This window comes from Salvelinus fontinalis, chromosome 2 (assembly GCF_029448725.1).
Source record: "Salvelinus fontinalis isolate EN_2023a chromosome 2, ASM2944872v1, whole genome shotgun sequence".
NCBI lineage: Eukaryota > Metazoa > Chordata > Actinopteri > Salmoniformes > Salmonidae > Salvelinus > Salvelinus fontinalis.
In genome coordinates this window covers 31,819,498-31,837,307 of record NC_074666.1, presented here as the reverse complement: position 1 = coordinate 31,837,307, position 17,810 = coordinate 31,819,498, and the positions used below count along the sequence as shown (strand labels likewise).

The window sequence follows — 17,810 nt, the reverse complement described above, 5'->3', positions numbered from 1 at the left end:
GTTTCCTCTGGTTGCACATTTTTAACATGCTGGTAGAAATTAGGTAAAACGGATTTAAGTTTCCCTGCAATAAAGTTCCCGGCCATTAGGAGTGCCGCCACTGGATGAGCGTTTTCCTGTTAGCGTGTGGCCTTATACAGCTCATTTAGTGCTTGTCTTAGTGCCAGCATCGGTTTGTGGTGGTAAATAGACAGCTACGAAAAATATATACCAGCCTTCTAGCCATCGCCGATCCACTTTTCATTTTCCATTTGTGTTGTCGTTGTCTTACACATCTGGTTTCAATCCCGCCAATTACCTGTTCATTATTTAACCCTCTGTTCCCCCATGTTTGTTTGTGAGTGATTGTTTCTATGTAGGAAGTTCCGTTATTGTGGGCTTCTTATATGTTGACTAAATACGTTTATTTACTCATATCTGCAGTCCTGCACCTGACTCCTATACACCAACTACACATAGACCTACTAACAATATGAAAACTCTCTTGGTAAATAGTGTGATCTATAGCTTATCATGAGATACTCACCCTCAAACGAGCAAAACCTTGAGACTTCCTTAATATTAGATTTCGTGCACCAGCTGTTGTTTACAAATATACTCTGACCGCCACCCCTTGTCTTACAGGAGGCAGCTGTTCTATCTTGCCGATGCAGCATAAACTCCGCCAGCTGTATGTTATCCATGTCGTCATTCAGCCACGACTCGGTGAAACATAAGATATTACAGATTTTAATGTCCCGTTGGTAGGATATTCATGATCGTAGCTTGTCTATTTTGTTATCAAATAGTTGTACGTCTGTTAATATGACTGATGGGAGAGGCAGATTGCCCACTCGCCATCGGATCCTTACAAGGCACCCGGACCTACGTCCCCGATATCTCTGTGTCTTTCTCATCCGAATGACAGGGATTTGGGCCTTGTCGGGTGTCTGAAGTAAACCCTTTGCGTCCGACTCATTTAAGAAAAAATCTTCTTCCAGTATGAGGTGAGTAATTGCTGTCCTGATATCCAGAAGCTCTTTTCGGGCATAAGAGATGGTGGCAGAAACATTATGTACAAAAAAAGTTACAAATAATGCAAAAAAACACACACAACCGACCATAATATCTGTAATATCTTAGTTATATTCCAAGATGGCGTAGCAGTCAGACGTCTTTGTCTTCATCTTGTCATGTCCCGTGTATATATATATCCTTGTTCTTCGCATATATTTTTTAACTTCAACATACTCTCCTGCAATCCGCCTCACCCAATGTGGTATGGATCTGCTATTTTCTTTACTTTAGAACCGGATCCCCCAACAGAAGCTAGCCAGCTAACTAGCTACTAGCTAGTAGTCAGCTAGCCACTGCTAGCAGCCATCAGCTAAACTTTAGCCTGGACAACTCTTGCCAGTCTGCATAGCGCGATTCAAACCAGAGCATATCGGACTTCTTTATCTCCATATCTCCGGATTCCTACTGCAAGCTCTGAACCTTTTCACCTGGATCATCGTAGCTAGCTAGCTGCTATCCGAGTGGCCACTCCTGGCTAACGTCTCTGACCTGAAGCAGGCCAACAGGCTCCTCCATCGCAACGTCCCCTGAATGCCCATCTGCTAGCCTGCTAGCCGCGGCCCGCTAGCTGTCTAGAGCATATCGTACTGTTAGCTGAAGAGGCCCATTGGCCAATTTCTTGGGCCACTATACCTATTTTGCATGCTTTTACTACATGGAGCCCTGCTGATCCATCACGACTGGTCTGCCGACGTAACTGCACGAGGGGGCTACAACAAACTTCTTCCGTCGCGACGTCCCTCTAAGGCCCCTCTGCTAGCTTGCTAGCCCTATCCCACTTGCTAGCCCTAGCTGTCTGAATCGCCGTGTCTCCAGCCCGCCTAGCTACTCACTGGACCCCTATGATCACACGGCTACGCACGCCTCTCCCTAATGTCAATATGCCTTTTTTGGTTAGTGATTATTGTCTTATTTCACTGTAGGGCCTCTAGCCCTGCTCAATATGCCTTAGCTAACCCTTTAGTTCCACCTCCCACACATGCAGTGACCTCACCTGGTTTAAATTATGTTTCTAGGGACAATATCTCTCTCATCGTCACTCAATGCCTAGGTTTACCTCCACTGTATTCACATCCTACCATACATTTGCTTGTACATTATGACTTAAATCTATTCTACCGTGCCCAGAAACCTGCTCCTTTTACTCTCTGTTCCGAACGTACTAGACGACCAGTTCTTATAGCCTTTAGCCGTACCCTTATCCTACTCCTCCTCTGTTCCTCTGGTGATGTAGAGGTTAATCCAGGCCCTGCAATGCCTAGCTCCACTCCTATTCCCCAGGTGCTCTCATTTGTTGACTTCTGTATCCGTAAAAGCCTTGGTTTCATGCATGTTAACATTAGAAGCCTCCTCCCGAAGTTTGTTTTATTCACTGCTTTAGCACACTCTGCCAACCCGGATGTCCTAGCCGTGTCTGAATCCTGGCTTAGGAAGACCACCAAAAACTCTGAAATTTCCATCCCTAACTATAACATTTTCCGACAAGATAGAACTGCCAAATGGGGTGGAGTTGTAATCTACTGCAGAGATAACCTGCAGAGTTCTGTCTTACCATCCAGGTCAGTAACCAAACAATTCGAGCTTCTACTTTTAAAAATCCACCTTCCCAGAAACAAGACTTTCACCGTTGCCGCTTGCTATAGACCACCCTCTGCCCCCAGCTGTGCCCTGGACACCATATGTGAATTGATTGCCCCCCATCTATCTTCAGAGCTCGTGCTGCTAGGTGACCTAAACTAGGACATGCTTAACACCCTGGCCATCCTACAATCTAAGCTTGATGACCTCAAACTCACACAAATGATCAATCATCCTATCATCCTAACCAACTTGACCTCCAAATACACCTCTGCTGTCTTCAACCAAGATCTCAGCGATCACTGCCTCATTGCCTGCATCCGTAATGGGTCTGCGGTCAAACGACCACCCCTCGTCACTGTCAAACGCTCCCTAAAACACTTCAGCGAGCAGGCCTTTCTAATCAACCTGGCCCGGGTATCCTGGAAGGATATTGACCTCATCCCGTCAGTAGAGGATGCCTGGTTATTCTTTAAAAGTGCCTTCCTCACCATCTTAAATAAGCATGCCCCATTCAAAAAATGTAGAACCAGGAACAGTTATAGCCCTTGGTTCACTCCAGACCTGACTGCCCTTGACCAGCACAAAAACATCCTGTGGCGTACTGCATTAGCATCGAATAGCCCCTGTGATATGTAACTTTTCAGGGAAGTTAGGAACCAATATACACAGGCAGTTAGGAAAGCAAAGGCTAGCTTTTTCAAACAGGAATTTGCATCCTGTAGCACAAACTCACAAAAGTTCTGGGACACTGTAAAGTCCATAAGAGCACCTCCTCCCAGCTGCCCACTGCACTGAGGCTAGGAAACACTGTCACCACCAATAAATCCACAATAATTGAGAATATCAATAAGCATTTCTCTACGGCTGGCCATGCTTTCCACCTGGCTACCCCTACCCCGGTCAACAGCCCTGCACCCCCCACAGCAACTTGCCCAAGCCTCCCCCATTTCTCCTTCACCCAAATCCAGATAGCTGATGTTCTGAAAGAGCTGCAAAATCTGGACCCCTACAAATCAGCCGGGCTAGACAATCTGGACCCTCTCATTCTAAAATTATCTGCCGAAATTGTTGCAACCCCTATTACTAGCCTGTACAAACTCTCTTTCGTATCATCTGAGATCCCCAAAGATTGGAAAGCTGCCGCATTCATCCCCCCCTTCAAAGGGGGAGACACTCTAGACCCGAACTGCTAAAGACCTATATCTATCCTACCCTGCCTTTCTAAGGTCTTCGAAAGCCAAGTTAACAAACAGATCACTGACCATTTAGAATCCCACCATACCTTCTCCGCTAAGCAATCTGGTTTCAGAGCTGGTCATGGGTGCACCTCAGCCACGCTCAAGGTCCTAAACGATATCATAACCACCATCAATAAGAGACAATACCGTGCAGCTGTATTCATCTAACTGGTCAAGGCTTTCGACTCTGTCAATCACCACATTCTTATCGGCAGACTCAACAGCCTTGGTTTCTCAAATGACTGCCTCGTCTGGTTCACCAACTACTTCTCAGACAGAGTTCAGTGTGTCAAATCGGAGGGCCTGTTGTCCGGACCTCTATGGGGGTGCCACAGGATTCAATTCTCGGGCCGACTCTCTTCTCTGTATCCATCAATGATGTCGCTCTTGCTGCTGGTGATTATCTGATCCACCTCTACGCAGACGACACCATTCTGTATACTTCTGGCCCTTCTTTGGACACTGTTAACTAACCTCCAGACGAGCTTCAATGCCATACCACTCTCCATCTGTGGCCTCCAACTGCTCTTAAATGCAAGTAAAACTAAATGCATGCTCTTCAACCGATTGCTGCCCACACCTGCCTGCCCGTCCAGCATCACTACTCTGGATGGTTCTGACTTAGAATATGTGGACAACTACAAATACCTAGCTGTCTGGTTAGACTGTAAACTCTGATTCCAGACTCACATTAAACATCTCCGATCCAAAATTAAATCTAGAATCGGCTTCCTATTTCGCAAAAAAGCATCCTTCACTCATGCTGCCAAGCATACCCTCGTAAAACTGACTATCCTACCAATCCTTGACTTCGGCGATGTCATTTACAAAATAGCCTCCAACACTCTACTCAGAAAATTGGATGCAATCTATCACAGTGCCATCCGTTTTGTCACCAAAGCCCCATATACTACCCACCACTGCGACCTCTATGCTCTCGTTGGCTGGCCCTCGCTTCATATTCGTCGACTAACCCACTGGCTCCAGGTCATCTATAAGTCTTTGCTAGGTAAAGCCCCGCCTTATCTCAGCTCACTGGTCAACATAGCAGCAGCCACCCGTAGCACACGATCCAGCAGGTATATTTCACTGGTCACCACCAAATCCAATTTCTCCTTTGGCCGCCTTTCCTTCCAGTTCTCTGCTGCCAATGACTGGAACGAACTGCAAAAATCACTGAAGCTGGAGACTCATATCTCCCTCACTAGCTTTAAGCACCAGCTGTCAGAGCAGCTCACAGATCACTGCACGTGTACATAGCCCATCTGTAAATAGCCCATCCAACTACCTCATCCCCATACTGTATTTATTTATTTATTTTGCTCCTTTGCACCCCAGTATCTCTACTTGCACATTCATCTTCTGCACATCTACCACTCCAGTGTTGAATTGCTATATTGTAATTATTCGCCACTATGGCCTACTTATTGTCTAATATTCTAATAATATGATATATTATTATATTATAATAATAGTCTCCGGTACCTTTGTCTGCACTGATCTGTTCAAATTAAGGAAGAGGGACAAGGAGAAGTAGCCACTTTACACCTCACTATTGAGATGGGACACACTGCCTTCAGGCCCCTGCTCTAATACTGTCTACTTGTTGAGCAACCTTACCCTGAGCTGTGCAAATACAGTACTATCTTGAGACCTATGTTCGGTACAATAGTTAATGTCTCCTCCCCCTTCATTTCTTAAGATTGTAATATCCTTTTTATACAATGGATGTATTTTTTATTATTATATTATAGGGTCTTATTAGACCCTTATCCTACCTCATTTGCACACACTGTATATAGACTTTTGGGTAAACAGTGTTTACCCAAAAACATGACACAATCAATGAGTCTTTTCAATATTTCCCTTCACCTTTTCATTGTGCAGCTCCGTTGCCCTGCGCGTTTGTTCTTTGAGCTGTAGATCCACTCCGGTGTCCCCAAAAGTTTTCAAAAGCACCATTGCTTGTTAGTGCCCAGACGTACTTTGGTGTCTCGTTGCTGCCTTGGTTAGACAACTCAAGTTTGCAAAGCCAGTGTGGCTCCAAACACCAAATCGATCACTTGCAAATAATAGGCATTCCCAGCAGTACAGTTTGCAGTGCTTCTCGGAGCCTGTGAGCCATTGACAGCGCTCGTAGTTGAAACTTTGAAAGTGGCGAGCGAACTAAGCACTTTCCCGCCTGTGACAGGCTTTGTGGCGTCGGGCGACCACTCCTTACAATGTCTAACTTTTCTTGAAAAGTTCGTCTTGAGAATGGCGTTATAATTATATCCTCGACCAAATCGATATCTTCTTCTCCTTCCGCCATTGTGGGTTGAAAAAACAGCTTAGTAGTACGCAAATTAATTTGTTTATCAAATTCAGTTTCCTAGATCTCCATAGGACCTGCCTCTCAATATTGGTAATCCAATCAAAAGACGTACACGCACTACGCCTGCTAGCTGGCTCCTGTGTAACACTGGAGCCAGCCAGAAGGCGTACAATAGCCAACTCTAAAGATGATTGGTTGACGCTAAATTTTCATTTCCATTCACTATAAGCAACAAGCGCCCGCACTGTTGATTCTGAAGGCCTGAGGGCAGATTTTAGACCCCTGGCAACACATGATGGCTGAATATGATTGGATAAAAGATCTAACATAAAGACCAGCCCTCAAAATCTCAACCTGGGGCTGGAAGCAGTGCAACCAAGAGGAAAGCTATGAAATGAAGAGTATAACTCTTACTCTGGGGAATAATTTAATACATATTTTTGGGAAAATATATTTAAAAAAAAATTATATTCTGATGATGTTTAGGCCAGCAGAGAAGGCCTTGCAGGCCCTGACGGCCCACCACTGTCTAAATGAGAGAATTGTTTTCATAAGTAAACTGATGCTCACTCAGCGGCCACGCCCAAGTGAATATACATTGGTTGGAAATGTTGAACCAACCCCTTTTCTACATTTCTATAAAAGCTCCCGTGACGAAAAGTCACCTTAGTTCCAAATAACGGGAGGTCTTGTCCTCCACGTTGAAAAGGACTAATTTCAACTACAGTATACAGGCCAGGAAACGAGAGAGCTTGCTCCACACGTGAAATGGTATGAACTCTGAACTATTGATCACTCAAGAAGAAGTGAGTCCTAGATTACATCCTTACAGACTATAGCTGGAAAGGTAGCAAATCTAATACAAGAACACTGACCGACGCGGAAGAATCTCAACAGTGAGATGACCCTTTCAGATCATGTGAACCTCTCACACGACAACCCGGAAGAATCTACAAAGGATAATGGCAACATTGACAGGGCAAACCAGAGCCTCACCAGCTCAACTATCGAAGCCAGCTTCACATAAATACAATACATTTCTTTTCCGAATAAGCAATCGTTAGTTGCATATGTATTTATGTGAGAATAGCTTTCCAGGTCCGATAGAGACTCATGTTCCTTAGTCTTCCTTCCAAAACTTCCTTCTCTTCTCTCTGAATCTATCACGTTATAACCAAACTGTTTTTGTTTAGTCAACTAGGGACGGAATTTACTGTTTAATGTTATTATGTATTGTATATTCTGTAATTGTTGAATTAGTTAGTAAGTAAATAATTGAGCCAATTTGTGTATGGATGATTTATAAGTAAAGGCTGGGTTTGTGCAGATAACCAAGAATTTTACGACGTTCAGATGAGACTGATATTAGGTCAAGAATATTTAATGACTGATTGACTGCTATTGATATAAAAGTTCTTTAAGAGTGGAGTTCTTTAAGAGTGGAGATAGCCACTCTATATAAACTAATACTTCCGTGGTGCCCCAGGTTATTAATGAGTTAATTGTTGCATGATTTAATTCAATCACGTAATCAATTAAACGTTAGGTAATCGATTTGATAAAATAGCATGTAATATTAAAAAATTCAGAGACACGACACACCCTATGGGTTGAGGAAAAAGTAGTGCACTACATAGAGAAGTGTGTGATTTGAAAAGCAACCTATGAAAATAGTCTGGGTAGAATAGAGTGTGCCTGAGCATGTATGCGTGTGATTGTGTGTGTACTGTAGCTCATTACAAATCTCACCTATCCAGCCATGCCAGCAGGCTCTTGGCTGCAGCGATGAGGTCCACCACAGAGGTGAGGAAGTCATTGGGCAGCTTGCGGGCGGCACGGCCGTCATAGTGACCACTGCGACGCCGCCCTGTGATGAAGTTCTGCAGGTTCTTGGCTGAGGCATTAAGCTTATGGGATAGAGTCTTCAGATTCTCTGTCTCCAAACCGTAGTTCTGAGTAAGAAAGAGAGAGAGGAGAGGGAACATGATTTGTTTTGGTCGATTCTTGTTGTCGTTATAATTTACTACAGGATGCTATTGTTATTGTACATGGGATTGTTGATGCTTTCTGTTGTTTTATGTTTCTACAGAACCCTCAGAAAGAGGTGATGTTGTGTCTCAATGGGTCTCAAGGGGTTTTACCCTGTAGATCTAAATTCCAAACAAACAACAGCAATGTCACAGCCAATATTATACACAATTACAGGAAGTCGACTGACACAGCTTCATTTCACCAAAGGAGATCTTCACTATAGTGTGTGAAGAACGAGTGCACACTAACCAGTGAGTCACATCCTGTACATGTGAAGGCAACTAAAAGAGAAAATTAAAGGCTACTCAAATCAAATCAAAGTTTATTTGTCACGTGCTCCGAATACAACTGGTAGACCTTACAGTGAAATGCTTACTTACAGGCTCTAACCAATAGTGCAAAAAAGGTATTAGGTCTTACCTTCCCCAAGAGCTGTAAATATACTGTATGATAATGTTGTTGAGATAAACAAGTCTACGGCAATTATAAAAACGCTCCCTAAACTCCCTTGTGCGTAAACACCATTCACACTGCCGTTCAAAGTAAGTGAATGTGGCATAAACAAATAATTCACTGTAACGTTTCTTTCCATGCAGGCAATGAAAGTACAGGGATTAAAAGTGTGGTAAATAAAAAGTCAGTCGTACTGGCACGGACTCATAGGGATTCCTGCCCGCCTGCTTACGCCTGCCTCGCTGTGTGACAAACATGTGGGGATCTAACAGAACCAGTGATCCATCAGACACACCCCCACTCTCCTTCCAGCTGTCACCTCGCATGTGTGGGGAAACCAGAACACTCATTATGCACTACCCACAATGCCCCCTATGTACGTGGAGGTCTGTGGGCTTCTGTTATGCCAGTGTCATGACTGTCCAGTGAGGATCCAAATAGGTCAGATCAGCTTTGCAATAAATAACTTAAAGCAGTCCCCCTCTCACCCGTAAGTGGGGGTTAACACCTCACGTCCTGTTGTAAATCAAGGACAGAACACTCAGACATCCCTCTCCAAATTCACCCAAGGAAAGACTTTTCTAGCCGAAACTCTAACACGTTCAAAAGTAACTACTGGAACAATATTTCTAACATTGAACGTGGGGAATGGTCAGAAGCGAACTAAAAGAACACTAATGTCATTTGTGATGTCATTAAAAATGTTAGAAAGGAAATACTGTAACTTGAAAAGTATACACACTACATGAATGAAGTTTCCATCCTCTGCCTTGTGTATGCTGTATGAAAAATAATGAAAGTATTTTTGCTAAGAGCGGGATGTGATTTTAGAAACTGTAAGAGAAAATTGTTTCTATAACTGTGCACAGTAAGTAGTCACCTCCTCCTTGAGGGAGGTCAGAGAGCATGTCAGCCTGATGGAACCGCCCCTTTTGAATGAACTCACGTTTAAAGTGGTTTGAACTCTGAATCTCAACACGAGGAAGAGACGATGAAGTTACCTCCCGGACAATCACTGCTAGCTGTCCTAAGTAAAGTATCTAGAAAAGTGAATTTATGTGGACCACTCTACTACTCTTTTCAAGCCATCGTAGTACGCTACTCCCATTACTCCACTGGGAACCATCAACACAGCTGGCTAGCCTATCTTCAAAGAAGCTTCTTCCAGAGCGAATGGAAGGAAAATGAACTTGTAGTTCTGTTCAGGACTAAGCGTCAAGTCACCGGATACTGGACGACAAGCAGAGAAGAACAACAGAGAAAACCCTTTTGGACAAGCAGAGCCTTACAAGCGTTCCGCGAAAAGGTCCAACCCCCTTTCCAAGGCGGCCCGGTTAGGAAAGATACACGGCGAACCAAGGTATTTTCACGTAAATACATTTATGATTTCTTACTCCAAGCGGGTGGCGGTTCGTGTGCAAAGTATAAGTGATAGTAGTTTCTAAATTTACCAACGTTAAGTGTCTGTCTCTCTTTCTCACCCTCTCCATGTCTTTTGTAGCAAGCAGCCATATTGTTGTCAGTCGCTAGGGACCTGTTTCTAATGTATTGTGTATGTTTATCCTGTGTTACCGTTTAGTTAGCTAGGAAATAAATAATTAAACCAATTTGTGTAGTACTGAATCATAAGTAAGGCCCGGGTTTTGTAGTAGTGAATGAATACAGGCTGGTAAAAACAGGAAACTAAGACATTATAAAGGCTTAGGTAAGCTTAAAGTACATTGTCTATTGTCTAGGACAGGAAAATTAAGCAAGGCCATAAGTGCATGGAAAAGCTGGAAATTCCAAGGTCAGAGGGACATACAAAAGAGGGGGCCAGCCAAATGACCAACATATGGACTATAGGCATAATACATATTTATATTAGGACACTGAGAAGGTCCTGGCACCATTGTAATCTAATCAAGAGCGGATACAGGCACGAACAAGCAGGAAGCCTGAAAATGAAAGACAATGGTAACATATGATGTATGAGAAGTGACTTAATGTGCGTATGTAATGGACTGATATACTGTATGTGTATAAAAACAGAGCGAGGGCTTAGGAAAGGTGGTCTTTTCCGCGGACTGACACGGCTTGTGATAAATTGTATTAAAAAAGCCTATATTGATCTCACAAGTTCTTGTAAGTGTTATGTTTTGAACCGATTATCCACGACATATTTGGCGAGCTTGCCAGGAGGGACAGGGACTGCGGAATGGCGTTCGGGGCTGGTGATAGTTTCTTTGGACAATCTTGCAAACAATGTGGCCACAACTATAAAAAGGAGAGCTGGTTCTTACGTAGTTGAAATGTTTGTATGGATTGCTTCAGAGATCCTGTCTCAGCGAGAAAGGCGCCACGTAAGTCTCTCTTTCAAATTTCCTAAAAAGAAACCAGTAAATACTAAAGAACTTTTGAATTCAATGAATTTGCATGTATGTGTAATTTGGGGAATTGTATTAAATATAAATGTATGCGCATGTATTGAGACTGAGTGAATAGGACCTTTAACTTTGCTTGTGTTGGGTGTTTAGCGGAGCGGGCATGCACTCGTTCTGATCTGACCGTTCGAATGTGTGGCTTAAATGATGCGGTTGTTTGCGCCATCTGGCTGAGATGCCTGGCTATAATGTGGGACAGCCCATACGGTCAAAACAGATAATGTAGGTAGAAAATCCTGTGATACCTCTTCGATAAAATTAGTAGAAGGAACGCTTGGACAGGTTACTTATGAATAACGGCTCTAAAAAATAATAGAGAACTGCATAAATAAGTAGTTAGCAAGCCACGATAGCGCCCTTTAAAAAGGAACATTTTAGAAAGGGGTCTGCTTGGTTGGGGTATTCACGGCAGGAGGGTCTGTGGGTGAATATTTAGGACGCAGGAAGAATGCTGGCCTGATTGTGCGGTGTTCAACTGCAAAGGAAATCCTGCAGATAAAAACGCTCCGTCTAGCTAAACGGGGGGTTGAAAATCGGTAGGTCACGCCACGATATTGCTCTAATATGGAATAGAGATCAGTATTGGGTGGGTGAATTTGATATGAAGACAGGCTGGCCCGATTAGGTAGTAGTCTCGTCATATCGTGAAAAATCCTATAGTATAATTCCGGCTTATGTTGAGAAAATGAAAGAAGTTAGTAGGAACCAACTAGAGGTTGTTTTTAGGTAAAAACGAAGAGTGTGTGAATAATGAATGCCAAATCTTTGTGATGAATGAGCAGATTGGAAAAAATAGGAAAATAGTGTGTGTGTGTCTGTGACCAACTGCTGGTAGGAAGAGGAATGCGCAAGCCTCTCTGACAGTTAACTGAGTGTAATTTGAGAAGGAGAGTGCATTTAACTCTCACAGGGAAGAGGAGCAAAATCGGGGGAAAATATTGGGCAAAATAAGTTATAAATAAGGATAGAAATTGACGTAATAATGTGTTAAAAGACCATTGTAAAAATACAATAGGTGTTAAAGAGGTATTAAAAGAAGCACGAATAGTATATAAACAGGAAAGAAAGTTAAAAATAAACTGATATTATACTATGAGGTTAAAATAAATCTAGGCAGTCTAGAATGACAAAAATACACTAAAAACACCATAACAGAAGTCTAGAAGACAGATTTAAAAACTAATATATACACTGCTCAAAAAAATAAAGGGAACACTTAAACAACACAATGTAACTCCAAGTCAATCACACTTCTGTGAAATCAAACTGTCCACTTAGGAAGCAACACTGATTGACAATAAATTGCACATGCTGTTGTGCAAATGGAATAGACAAAAGGTGGAAATTATAGGCAATTAGCAAGACATCCCCCAATAAAGGAATGGTTCTGCAGGTGGTGACCACAGACCACTTCTAAGTTCCTATGCTTCCTGGCTGATGTTTTGGTCACTTTTGAATGCTGGGGGTGCTTTCACTCTAGTGGTAGCATGAGACGGAGTCTACAACCCACACAAGTGGCTCAGGTAGTGCAGCTCATCCAGGATGGCACATCAATGCGAGCTGTGGCAAGAAGGTTTGCTGTGTCTGTCAGCGTAGTGTCCAGAGCATGGAGGCGCTACCAGGAGACAGGCCAGTACATCAGGAGACGTGGAGGAGGCCGTAGGAGGGCAACAACCCAGAAGCAGGACCGCTACCTCCGCCTTTGTGCAATGAGGAGCACTGCCAGAGCCCTGCAAAATGACCTCCAGCAGGCCACAAATGTGCATGTGTCTGCTCAAACGGTCAGAAACAGACTCCATGAGGGTGGTATGAGGGCCCGACGTCCACAGGTGGGGGTTGTGCTTACAGGCCAACACCGTGCAGGACGTTTGGCATTTGCCAGAGAACACCAAGATTGGCAAATTCGCCACTGGCGCCCTGTGCTCTTCACAGATGAAAGCAGGTTCACACTGAGCACATGAGCACATGTGACAGACGTGACAGAGTCTGGAGACGCCGTGGAGAACGTTCTGCTGCCTGCAACATCCTCCAGCATGACCGGTTTGGCGGTGGGTCAGTCATGGTGTGGGGTGGCATTTCTTTGTGGGGCTGCACAGCCCTCCATGTGCTCGCCAGAGGTAGCCTAAATGCCATTAGGTACCGAGATGAGATCCTCAGACCCCTTGTGAGACCATATGCTGACACATGCACATTTGTGGCCTGCTGGAGGTCATTTTGCAGGGCTCTGGCAGTGCACCTCCTTGCACTAAGGCGGAGGTAGCGGTCCTGCTGCTGGGTTGTTGCCCTCCTACGGCCTCCTCCACGTCTCCTGATGTACTGGCCTGTCTCCTGGTAGCGCCTCCATGCTCTGGACACTACGCTGACAGACACAGCAAACCTTTTTGCCACAGCTCGCATTGATGTGCCATCCTGGATGAACTGCACTACCTGAGCCACTTGTGTGGGTTGTAGACTCCGTTTCATGCTACCACTAGAGTGAAAGCACCGCCAGCATTCAAAAGTGACCAAAACATCAGCCAGGAAGCATAGGAACTGAGAAGTGGTCTGTGGTCACCACCTGCAGAACCATTCCTTTATTGGGGGTGTCTTGCTAATTGCCTATAATTTCCACCTTTTGTCTATTCCATTTGCACAACAGCATGTGCAATTTATTGTCAATCAGTGTTGCTTCCTAAGTGGACAGTTTGATTTCACAGAAGTGTGATTGACTTGGAGTTACATTGTGTTGTTTAAGTGTTCCCTTTATTTTTTTGAGCAGTGTATATATATATAAATTTTAAAAAAGCAGTGATCAGCCACTCTGTACCAACAGAGACTGCAGTCTAAAAATAGCCTGAAGGACAGAGAGGGGTGTAAAAAATACTGAGGCTTGTTTCACTAAAACCATGAATCAGGAATTAAACAGTAAGATTGTCTTTTAGCCTATGTAGCAAGCGGATAAATAAAGAGGGAAGAAAGTGTAGACATTATAACTAGCTAAATTATAAGGAAACATGTATTAAATTGGATTTAATACACTAAATAAAGTTAAAAGTGATAAAATAAGCAAATTAATAAAATGAATAAATAATGATATCTGTAAAGGGAAAAACACAGTGATGTTTGAAGTACTGTACGCGAATAAGACATTAAGTCATCTGTAGTATTCAGAAATAATGTCTGTACTATATAGAGTAGGCTTTGATAGGAGAAATTAAGTGATGTGACAAATGAATTATTATCTGGGAAGGGATTAGCTCTACCTTTGAAAAATAGTAAATAAAAGGTTTATAATACATGGGAGTATTTAGGAAAAATAAATAAATAAATAGTGGCATGAAAACAAAAGGACTGTTTCTCCCTAGCATAGAGAGATGAGGGATTTAAAAAAAAGCCATGGAGTCACTGAAAGAAGCGCACATTAGTTCTACCGAATTCGGATTGAATATGAAAAAACTGGATAATGGAGGACGCTATTACCCGGTAAACAGGATAAATAGAATAAGGGAGGCACAGTCGCATGGGACCAAAATGTGAAGCTCGATTTGCAGGCGTTCTGATGTCAACATTCTATCATCAGAAAATACATTACGATGAAGTACAAATGTGGTTCCTCTCGTCCTCGCAGACGTGCGGGTGATTAGCAGAACTATTGACAATATCTAAGAACCAATAAGAAAATAGCTCCCTGTTTTGCATATGGTGATATCGAGTATGGGGAAAATAAGTGTACGGTGACACTGTCATTCTCTGAAACTGTTAAGACGCTTATAGAATAAAATCTATGTATAAGTAATACTATTGGTTTGCTGATTAAAAGGTAACATTGTGAATATTAACGATATGTACACTTTCTTTTCCAGAAAAAAAGGGGTTAAATCTTCTCTGGTCAAAATGTCATTGGAGACTGCATTACTGTGGAAAGCAGTTAGTTAAAGTCAGCCGCTTTAAAAATAAAAATATCTGAATAAGGCTAAAAAATGGAGTTCTGGATAAGTGAGTCCAGTCCCTTTGTGTTATTGGCCTATGGTTCACTAGTAAGTACACCATGTACTGGGAATGAATATGCATTAGTAGATTTATTGGAAGGGTTTTTTCCAATTCAGTTTCAAATTGGGTATGCAGAAGGATGGAAATGTTTTTTGAAAAATGTATTTAAGTTGTTCCTATAGAAAGGGGAGTGGAAACATTTTAATGGTGTCAAAATGCCCTGAAACCTAAGAATTTCCTGTGAAAGACTGATCACCTTCACTAGAAATTGTTGGAACAGGTGGGATTTAATTGTAAAATTATTAGGAAACACCAGACTCTATTCAAAGTGTATAATTACATTGAAAATCTATTATTTCCCTGGTAAAATTATGAAGAGTTGTACTCTTAAAATTGACAAAGTTATTCAAATAGGTTTATTTTTTGATATAACATGGGTTCATAGGTAAAATTATCAGTTCCCTGGGGTTATGGTCTTTGGGTAAATACACAAATGTGCTTTGTTCATTCTGCATATAAAAAGTGATGAAAGTTACTCCAAAGGGTTTATTGGAGTGTGGGTCTCTGTGAGGGTTATGTTGATAGATACATCATCTGTAATTTGTCTGAGAGAATAAGGGAGTTATCATGGAAGGTGACGTCAGAATGCTTTAAGGCATGGGAGAGAATATCACCACAAGTGGGTGTGGAGCTCAAACCCACCCTAACCGACTGAATAGTGAGGGACAACTGTGTCTGATGACCTGTGAACTGTATCTAAAAATAAACATGCTGAAATTATATTTGCTGGAATAATGACTAAAAGGAATTGGGGTACTGACCTTTTATTACCAGGCCACTCATGAGACAAAAACTGAGACAAAAGGGCTATTTGGAAGATAGATATTACTGGTAATGAAAGTGTTTGGTATAAATGTTAATTATTAAAGGGATGATGTGTATTGAATAGATAATGTCAAATTTGAGTTAAAGTAAACACTAAGGACTGTTATCCTGAATATTGGGTTGAAAAATGTATTTAAAAAAGAATGGTTTAGTTATTTGGATATAGAACTGTTTAAATTTAATAGGCCTAGGGAAGCTCTGGAAACTAATCCTGAGACAAGGTGGTTGACAAAACTTACAGAATATTAGATGAAAGGTTTTTTGTTTCTTTTGTTTTATAATGTCATTGGAATTGTAATGATAAAATGTAATAATATAATTGAATAAAAAGGTAGTCTGTTGTGCGATGATACCCAAGGATGAAGAAGAAAGAGACCAACAATAACATTGGCATAGAATGAAACGGATGAACGTTTTCCCCAGGTTTAATTACATTACAAATAATGGTAATATTGCAAATGTGCAATTATTATAATTTATTTTTTCTCTTTTTCTTGTTTGGTCAATTTATTTTTGTTTTAAGGAACATGAGTGTATATTGTTCCTGAGGAGGGACTGATACTGATATAAATTGATTTGAGAATGTTTTAAGTATGTATCAAACAATGGCTGTTATGGGTTAGAAAAACTGTGACTACATTGGGGATATGAGGGGCCACTAAATGAAGGTTATGGTAGTGAAGGGGTGTTATTCTAGAAACAATGTATATTTTTAGAGGAGATAACTCACAGAAAAGGAAAGATAACTGGCTGTGTAAAATATAGGGGCAATTCTAAAGTAAATAGAACAATTCACATACCTAAATTATGATAAAAGTAATAAGTCCAGCAGAAAAGTATCCTGGAGGCATAGAGTCAGGTGAAGAGAGAGTGGGAATTGTCATGGTCTCAGATTTCAGATTTCAGTTTTCATGAATATGTTTATGCATAACACATAACATTGTCAATACTGTTATGTTTTGTCTGTTGTTTTCCAAGTCTTATATTTAGGAAACCAGAAGGAGAGGGGTTCGCCAGCTTCAGCTGGAATGTCAGTTTGTTGTGTGATGAGTGATGGAAGTAAGAGGATGTATGGTGTAATCATAGAACAGAGGCCATAAGTCTCTAAGTCTGAATGCCTCACAGAAAGAAGGCAGAAACCTGAACCAGGACGAGAGGTTCCGCGTCTGATGATCCAAGGGGACCAGAAGGACCTCTCCCAGTGACACCAGGAGATCTAGTCTACGTTCGAGTGTTCTGGAGGAAGTGGGATCAACCGAGGAGAGAAGGACCCTGTGAGGTGGCCAAAGCAACAAGAACGGCCGTCCAAGTGAAAGGAAGCCAGACGTGGTACCATTTGAACCACTGCACCTGAGTCCCAACAAAGAGAAGGACACAACCATATAGAGATGAGGACACAGAGGATGCTGATTCACCAGGAGGGAGCCCGGAGGGAGCAGGAGCAGCGGAAGTGATCGAGACGCCAGGGAGGAGCCAAGAAAACAGCAAATCAAGTGAAAGCCAAAATACGACAAGTGCACCAACTAATGCACCCAGAAGAGGAGGAGAGGCCTCACAAGGAACAGAATGAGAACATCTCTTCCCTAAAATTGAAACCCTTCCAGATGGAAGCCAAGTTCGGCCTGAGGAGGGAGCCTCAGGTGAAGAAAGAGGAGGAAAAGTCCCACAAGCTGAAGAAAATGGGGATTTCCCCACAATTGACTTTTCAACTCTTGAATTGTCTCCTTTACAGACAATTGAAGTTAGAACAACAAAATAATAATGACATTGACATAACAGAAGTAACAGTGAATGCTAGTATAGAAACAACAGACTCATGCACAATCAAAATGTATGGTGGAAACAGGAAGAGAAGAGAGG

At 42.3% G+C, this 17,810-nt stretch overlaps 1 protein-coding gene across 7 annotated transcripts in view; it reads right to left on the bottom strand.

Moving 5' to 3' along the window:
* The window catches only part of LOC129816754 (connector enhancer of kinase suppressor of ras 2-like), a 78,850-nt gene that overhangs the window by 37,491 nt on the left and 23,549 nt on the right, over positions 1 to 17,810 (bottom strand). For all 7 annotated transcript variants that reach the window (XM_055871657.1, XM_055871664.1, XM_055871621.1 and 4 more), the window contains exon 3: positions 7,939 to 8,141. In XM_055871657.1, the coding sequence (XP_055727632.1) occupies positions 7,939 to 8,141 (203 nt within the window). The remainder of the gene's footprint in view (positions 1 to 7,938; positions 8,142 to 17,810) is intronic.